At 41.8% G+C, this 8,246-nt stretch overlaps 1 protein-coding gene across 1 annotated transcript in view; it reads left to right on the top strand.

The window, feature by feature from the left end:
• HUNK (hormonally up-regulated Neu-associated kinase) overlaps nucleotides 1-8,246 on the top strand; it is a 38,171-nt gene that overhangs the window by 5,782 nt on the left and 24,143 nt on the right. The window contains exon 3 of the mRNA XM_010143750.1: nucleotides 5,535-5,590. Coding sequence (XP_010142052.1) covers nucleotides 5,535-5,590 — 56 coding nt within the window. The remainder of the gene's footprint in view (nucleotides 1-5,534; nucleotides 5,591-8,246) is intronic.

Raw genomic sequence — 8,246 nt, 5'->3', positions numbered from 1 at the left:
TTCCCTAGAAGAGTAAGGTGGTGCCATGTGATTCAGTTGCTCCGGGTGCTACGGGATTCCTGTCTTGGTACCCGCTACTTTGACGTGTTGGCTTTGATAACTTCCATGCTATTAATTTTAAGTGCCAGAAGTCTGGCTGCTGATGCAGTATTTATGACAGATCCTGCACTACAGAGCAAAGTCTCCTTTTGAAGTGCAAAGCTGGTTTGTCTTTCTATTTTATGTCAGATTTCAAGATTACCTTTGGGCATTCTCTCGTGGGGTACTCTGCTGTAAACAAACTAAATGTTGTTTTAGTGAAGACAATAGACTGAAATCCCCTTTACGGAGGCAAACATATTGAATTCAGTGACGTTGTGACTGATAGAAGAATCGGTCTCAGTAAATAATAATTTGATAACAAAGCCTTTGAAATGCATATTGACTGGATGGTGAACTGAAATCTCTGCAACCTTTCCAGCTCACCTCTGGCTCTTGCATGGGCTAGAAAGTTGGCTTGTGGGGTGTTGGTTAAGGAGTGTTTTTTCATAGTGCTGTCCTGATTAAAAAGAAGATGCAGGAAACAGCAACCAACAATTTCTGTATTGCGCTGCTTGCTGGTAAAACCTTCCTTCTTGTCTCTCCTCCCGCAGACAAGAAATACTGTGACATGCAGAATCGTTGATTTTGCTGTCTGATGCCTGCAATGGCACTGAATAAGCTTCTTTCAGAGGCGTGCTGAGCTGACAGCTGAAGACTGGGGTAGCTCACTCGGTACAGCAGGCTTGTGTGTGGCTCAGTGGAGTCACTGGCTGGAGTTGGGGTTTCCAAAGTGGTCTGTGAAGCTCTGAGCAAAGCCAGAGGAAAATCAGCCCCGTCAATAGCAGAACAAAGTCCCAAATAAACCATCCCATGAAGCAGGCGTATTTTCAAGTGTGGGGAATGCCGACCGTATGTTGCTAGCTTTACAAGATGACAAGGCATAAATATATGCTGATTCTTCACATCATGGTAATGCAGCTTGGTCTTTTCTGAGTGTCTTCATTATTCATAGATTTGACTAACTTGTACCATAGTTACACACTATCAGCATCATGAAACTTAGCCCTCAAGGAAAAGGTAAAATTTTTTGTTCCTTTAGTATTTAATCTCTGAGAGTACTTTGAAGTTTTTCAGCAACAAATGATGAAAACTTGCTTAAGGGAAAGAAAAATAAAATAATCCTTTGGTCCTGTTTTCTGAGGAGCTGGGACAGCAAAGGACAAGATCAGATTTACTTCAAGGAGGGAAAGTGAAGGTTTCCAGCAAGTGTGTTTCTTCTCCCCACCTCAACCCCACGCAGCATGGCACATGCTGCTGGCATAAGAGAGTGCTTGCCCAGCTCTTCCAATCGCAAAACAGCTCCAGGAACCCTCCAAGAAGTACAAATCACTTGCGAAACTATGAGGACCTCTCTCTGAGTTTGCAGGGACTAGCGTGTATACCTGATGTTCAGCACTCTGAGTCTTCCCACTGAGTTCAGCAAAGACTTCAGCTGCTCTGTGTGTCGAGGCTGGTGGCTTGCATTCTCTCTTTCAGTATGCAGCTGCTAAAAACTTGCAAAAAAATTCCACCGACTAAAATAAGTGAGGTGGTAGTTTGCTTTTATTTGTTAAACCATTTATAATACAGTGCATGAAATTCAGGGTTCCCTAACACTTTTGGGTGCAATGGTGCTGCTTTTTCCATTGCAGTGAATTAACATAAACATTGAAACAAAGCAGCAACTCAGATAAACCTCTCTTTGTAAAAAATAATTAAAGGTTGAATTGGACAGAACTGTCATAATGAAGTATTTAAGAAGTTCAGGGAAATTGGTCCTGCCTGCAGGGTGAGCCTAAGGCAGATATGTAATTGGATTGTAACGCTGCATCTTTTGTTAAAAGGAAATAGTGGGTAGTCTGGTGCGTTGTTGAGGTCGTCTAAAGTATTCCCTGAATAACCCTTCTCTCTTGATGGTCATGGATTTTGTCCAGACGTGCAGGTTCTATTTACGCTTCTGCTGTCCCGGCTGCGGGTACCTGCCATCTCTGTGCCCCGCAGCCAGCCTGCTGCGGGGGACCAGGCTGCACGAGGATCCTGCCCAGTTCCTGACCAAGGGTCCACATCTGTGTAGCAGCAGTTCTCCAGCTAAGGCTTATTCTGGGGATTTTTGGTGTGGTTTTATACAGCTTTTGCTTTGCATTTCAGAGGCTGGTTCTCAAGGAATTTTCTTGTTAGATTGTGTCAGGGAGTAAAAACCTGTTGTCCTGTCTCCTGGAGTCACACCAAAAAAAAGTGGTCTCATATTGACATGTTGACAGAAATATGGTGCTTATGGACTCTCAGATCAGTAACCAGTTACTGGCAAATCTGCTGAGAATAGATATATGGGAAAACATCTTTAATTAACCAGGTCTGACTGCACTCTGTTCTGAGGCTATATATTTGAAGGGGTTTTTTTCCTCCGATAGCTTTAAAATGCCCTGTAATATTTACCTTTAGTTTCATTTTTTTAGATAAAATATCTTTTCTTGTGTGTATGTTTAGCCCTCCTGTCACTCATTTATTATAATTACTTTTCTCCTCAACCTATTACAGCTTTCATCTTTCCATTCCCTACTCTTTATTTTTAAAGCCTTACCTCTTCTTAGGTAATGTTTAATACACTTAGAGCTTCTAAATGGTAGTTCTCATTGCTTTGAGATGTAGTACTGAGCATTGCAGTGTGTGACCCAAAGCTCCATGTGCTTCTGTTGATTTCACCTCAGTTTTATGTTTGGGTTTTTGGGGGTTTTTTTCCTCTTTCCCATACTGCTCTTTTGGCAGTCTCCTGTCAAATTCCTGGAACCAATATCCTTCTAGAGGCTAATCGCACTGTCTGTGAAAACCTCCACCTGCAAGCAATAAAGATGCGAGACATGAAGAATTGAGCCCTTTTTGGCAGTAGAGGGAAGCAGAAGTGGGTTGATCCAGATCCATCTGGCAGGGCACATCCTCCTTCTATAAAGCCATTTCTCAGTGGCAGCAGTTGCCCTATGAGGGAAGCTGCTTTTGAAGGATGCAGTGCAGAGGGTCTGCAGCCCCACGCTAGCGGAGCTTATGGGGTGCATGGCCCAGAGTTGGTGCTTGCCCTTGTAGTGGGACCAGAGCTGGAGAGGGGGCTCTTTGTAGGCTGAGTCTTGGTCAAAATGGCCAAGTGTGGTTATATCTCTGCTGTGGTATTTGAAATTAGCTGTCATTTTTAACATAGCTGATTTCCTGAAGTTAATGCACGGGGTTACTGCCAGAGGAGGGAACACAATCCCCTCCTCCTGTCTCTCAGGCTGGTGCTTTATTGACTGAGTTGCGTTGCTTCTCTGAGGAGAGGACTGGTGCAGAGGGCGGTCCTCTCCTGAGGAAGTGTTCAGCTGCACAGTCCCTCGATATCACCCCTGAATACCTGTAATTTGCGGAATACGTGACCTCCTGTTCAGATATGATCTCACAGCTTTGTTATGTTGTTGAAGTTATATTCACGTTTGGAGACAACTGGGGGCGCTGCCGGGAATCACGGTCCCATTGTGCTGAACCAGTGTCATCATCATCATCATCATGGCTTGGCTTCGCGAACAAAGATCTGGGAAGGGTTTTTCCCACGCTCACTGCAAGCGCTGAGCGCACCCTTCGAGACTGCGTGGTGGATTTTTTAGGTGAACTAGTGTACAACTGGGATTTCCTCCCTAGCCAGTTTACCAGCAGGTTAAGCCCCTTCGGATAAATGACTTGATCCTATGAAGCCATTAATGCTTTCAATAAATACTCTTTCCTCTTTGAGGGCAAACTTTCTACTTTTGAACACACTTTAAGAAATCATCCATAATTGTATTTATTTAATTGGAAATAAATCTACACGCACTACAGGCTTTTAAAGGCAGAAGGCATACAACAGCTCATGTTGTCACAGCTCACGTGAATAATGGCAACTTCAGTAGATTTTCATCATATTTCCCCTATTTCTTTTCACATGTGAAGCAAGGAAAACCTGCAAGAAATGCTTACTGGTGTGTAGAAACATCTGTTTGGAGAAAGGTCCCATTGATGAAGCGAGTGGCATCCTACCTGCAAGTGCTCTTCAGCCTCGGGTTCATTGGAAACACAGCATGGGCATAAAATGAAATGGAGAGAAATTTTTAAAATTTTTTTTAAAGTTTTTTAAAAAGTTTTTAAAAAGGACTAGAGTTGGTCCCAGCTATTTTTCTTTCTTTTCCTGGTACTTTCTTGTGGAAGTACTTTATTTGGTTTGGTTGGTTTACTTGTCTTATTTTATTAAGCCTTATATCTTCATCTGTAATAGAGGCATCCTTCATTACTCCCTTTGCCTTACAAAGGCAAAATACCATGGATGTCACTGACTTCCCATAATTATAGCTGATGGCTTTATTATCCAGATTTTTCTGAAGTGTGCTGAGAGAAGCATCACTGCCTGTCGGAGCTATAGATATCCTGGCATGCTCTTCGTTAGAAATATTTTATGTGTGGATGGGGGAAAAATTCTGGTGATAAAGACACAGACAACTGCTAGAAGTCAGGGACAAGTTGTGTAGCAACCTAAATGATTTTTTTATATTATACTTAATGCTTAGTCTGTACAGTTTGGGGTGTTGAGTTGTGTTGGAGTGTGCGTGTGTCATCTCTGGGATGTTTTTCTTAGGTAGAACATGGCTTAGGAAAGCGCAGCCACATTCTGAAGTGATGAGAGAGCACATGTAAAGTGAACAGTGTGCTGACATACACATCAGAAGAAGGATCGGCCATCTTGTAGAAGGAGACTGCTTTCATTCTGTCCTCTCTCTCATGAAACTGGTCCAGGCTCTGATCCATGCAGTGGCTCTGGGAGGTCGGGCAGGGTGCTGTGGGGAAAAAGCATTAATGTGACACTCAGAAAACCTGTGTGGCTTCTTCTCTTGGCTTTGTTACTGGCCTTTTGGATGGCATTGGGCAAGTAATTTCAATCCCTCAGCCTCGTTTTTCACCTCTAGCATATGAGTGTACCAATGCTGACCATCCCTGTAAGTAGCTGGGATGCTTCATCCCCAGGGAAGGCTGATTCTGGTCTCCCTTGTAGACAGTAGCAGAGGACAGATGTTTAACTCCTCAAATCTCTGCGGAAGAAGGTTTCTTCTTCAGCTATGGCCAGTCAAGAGCCTGTGGTTATGAAGAGTAGTAAGAAAGTGACCTCCAACTCCGAAAACGTACATTTGAAATGTTCCTGTGTATAAGACTTCTGCAAACTTTTAAGTATGTGACAAATTTGAAGAACCTGATTAATTACAGGATGTTTATAAATGAGAAATGATTATAAAGTCATTTTGTGCCTGGAGAATAGGTGTGAAACTGTATGTCAAAGTACTGATAATTTTGGAGAAGAGACAATGTGTGCTGCTTTGATTATACGCGTTATTTTATATGGATCTTGTAAATACACTCATGAGAGCGGTGGGAAACTGCTTTGTTGTTTTGGAGGAGGCTCACTCAAAATATTTTCTTTCTTTCAGAGACTTGAAGATAGAAAATCTGTTGCTAGATGAAGACAACAATATCAAGCTTATTGGTATGAAACCACTTTGGCAATTCCAGTAATTAAAATTGGTAGTTTTATAAAGAGACTTTTTGAGACTTCATAATCCTCCATGTGACAACTGCTAATGTTGCTGCAGAGAGGAGCTGAGAGTATAGATAGCAATCAAGCTGTTCCTGACAGCCTCTTGTGAAAAAAATGTTCCAAATAATTCAGCTTTAACTGGGTATGGGAATAATCCTACATCTTTTAACCAGTAACTTTCACATTAAAATCAGGAACTTTGTAATGAATTAAAGAATTGACACCACAAAAGTAATTTATTTTATTATCTTGATAATTTCACATTTACTAAGGATTGGATTCTGCCCCCATATGCATATGCTTCCACTGAAGTCAGTGGGAGTTGCACACATTTTTAGCAGCTGGCAATATTTGGTCCTATATTTATATTCATTAAATTTGCTTCCAACACCCGATACAAAATTGGTTTAGAGGGCTGCTAAAAAATAAAAAAGGTAATGATAGAGTCTTGATTGTTATTTGGGTATCAGTTGTACGCAGCCCTCGATTCATTCAAATTGTGTAGAGGTTTTAGATTAATCATTGATGGATATAGTCTCTCACTGCCTTTGTGTAACTCCCATTGATGTTAATGTGGGCATTGAAAAGAAAATATTCCCTTCATAAAATAAACCCCAAAACATCTGTTTATGTTTATCTCCACGCCTACACTTTTGCCAACAGCGGTGTCTGTGTTTGCAGACTTAAAGACTTGACTGACTTTCTGCAAAAGGTTTCATGATCTGAAAAGTGATGAAAAACATTTAACATTCAGGTCAAATAGAGGCTCACTGCAACGCATAACGTATCTCTGAACAAACAAGGGGAAGATGATTAATGAAATCTGAAATATTCAAAATTTACTTGGAGGATTTGGAAATACTACCCTGAGTTTTAGTCATTACTCTGTAGCGGATCAACCAACTGGGAGAATAATAGCAGAAGAGAAGTCTGCATTACCTCAGCTGCGGGTCAAGAGGATACTGATATGTTACCATGAATCATTCATCAGTAATGATGGATACCACCCATTATCTTGATTTAGCAGATAAGTGAGACCAGATGGTTTGCAACAGTGCTATATGAACATCTGATAGATTTAAAGAATTTCTATAACTTTCCTGTTATTGGATGTTTGATTATGCAACAGTATGTGAACTTGACATCCAAACCCAGACCTAATCAGATGATATGTGTACAATTAAAACTCACATGCCAAGAAATTACTTCAGAACTGTTCCTGCAGTTTCATTTGCTTTGGTTGCAGAGAAAGGCCTCCTCGCAGTGGGTGGTGTGGGAAGAATAGAGAAAAGAGTTTGATCTTCCATAGTGTTGAAATAAATTGCCCTTAGGTCTGCAGCCTGATGTTTTGAGCAAAGCAGATTGTACACAGTGTGTATTTTACAACAAAGCAATTAAATCCCACCATCCAACTGGGTATGTTACAGAAAAATAAAGGTTTCTTAATTAGTAATAATTTTGCTGGAAGTAAAAACAGATTTAATATCACAGTCAGCTCATGCTGTATCTTGCTATTGATGCTGGGGATCTCTGTTTTTTCACCCTGAAGAAGCAGTGCCTCTGCCCTTCATGCTCCTTCTGCTGTGCCTGTAGAGAAAGCTGGAGTGGGGGCTGTCAAAACTGGCCTCAGGTCCCTGGGCAACCTCTCCTCACCAACACCATTTTTCCAGGTGTTCACAGAAGTGCTGCTTGAACTGCCACACAGTTTACCATTGCCACCAGGATTCCCCAGGACAGGGAAAATTTTCCAGCACCTGTCTGCAGCTGGTGGAACAGCCTACAGAACCTATAGACCAGATAATTTATTCCTCTTCCTCCTTCCTGCCCGTTCCCTCATTCAGTGCTTAGTACAATACCTAATGTAGTCTGTATTTCGAGAAATATGATGGATCAGTTGTGTCATCACATACTCCTGCCCAGGAAGGTTCTTCAGGAGTGAAGAGCATGTTTTGAGGAATTACGCGCTGCATTTCATGCTTGGGAGAAGAGACTTGAAGCTACAAAACCACCTCACATTGACTGCTTTGCAGTGGGAGCTTGGTCTCTGTCTCTCGTGTAGCAGCAAACACACTGGTGCCTAATAAAAGGTTGCCCTTGTTATAGCTGTGAAATGAAGAAAACTCTACCATAAAGGCAAAAGAAAATGTGATATAGAGGTTAAAAACGTACCAGAAGTGACAACAAAAGTCCCTGCTGTTCATGCGTTTCAGTGAAAGCTGAATCCCTTCAGTCCCTTTCTCCACCCAGCTGCTTAATGGCACTTGCTTTTGTTACTCCTTTTAGCTATGTGACAAAGTGGTTTACAGTATGTTCTTAGATAGTATTAGAAAAATTCTCTTTGCTGTCTGTGAAGTCTCAAATCTAAGAACATCACGATTGCAAACACTGGAAATTATTTATTCATCTTTATCTACCAGCACGTGGTGGTAGGTGTCTGGTAAAGACACTGTGAAAAGCCACTCACGGGCCACACAAAGTCCTTGGCATCTTGCTCAAGGACCTGTGGCAGCAAAAGGACCCTTTTGCTCTGCTGAGCTCTGTGGTGTGCAGCCGGTCAAACTTTTCCATGAGCTTGGTGCTAAGGCTTCTGTTACCTAAAACCTCT

This window comes from Buceros rhinoceros, unplaced genomic scaffold, assembly GCF_000710305.1.
Source record: "Buceros rhinoceros silvestris isolate BGI_N320 unplaced genomic scaffold, ASM71030v1 scaffold19579, whole genome shotgun sequence".
NCBI lineage: Eukaryota > Metazoa > Chordata > Aves > Bucerotiformes > Bucerotidae > Buceros > Buceros rhinoceros.
The sequence above is the reverse complement of the archived record's forward strand: the minus strand, read 5'-3'. Positions and strand labels throughout refer to the sequence as shown.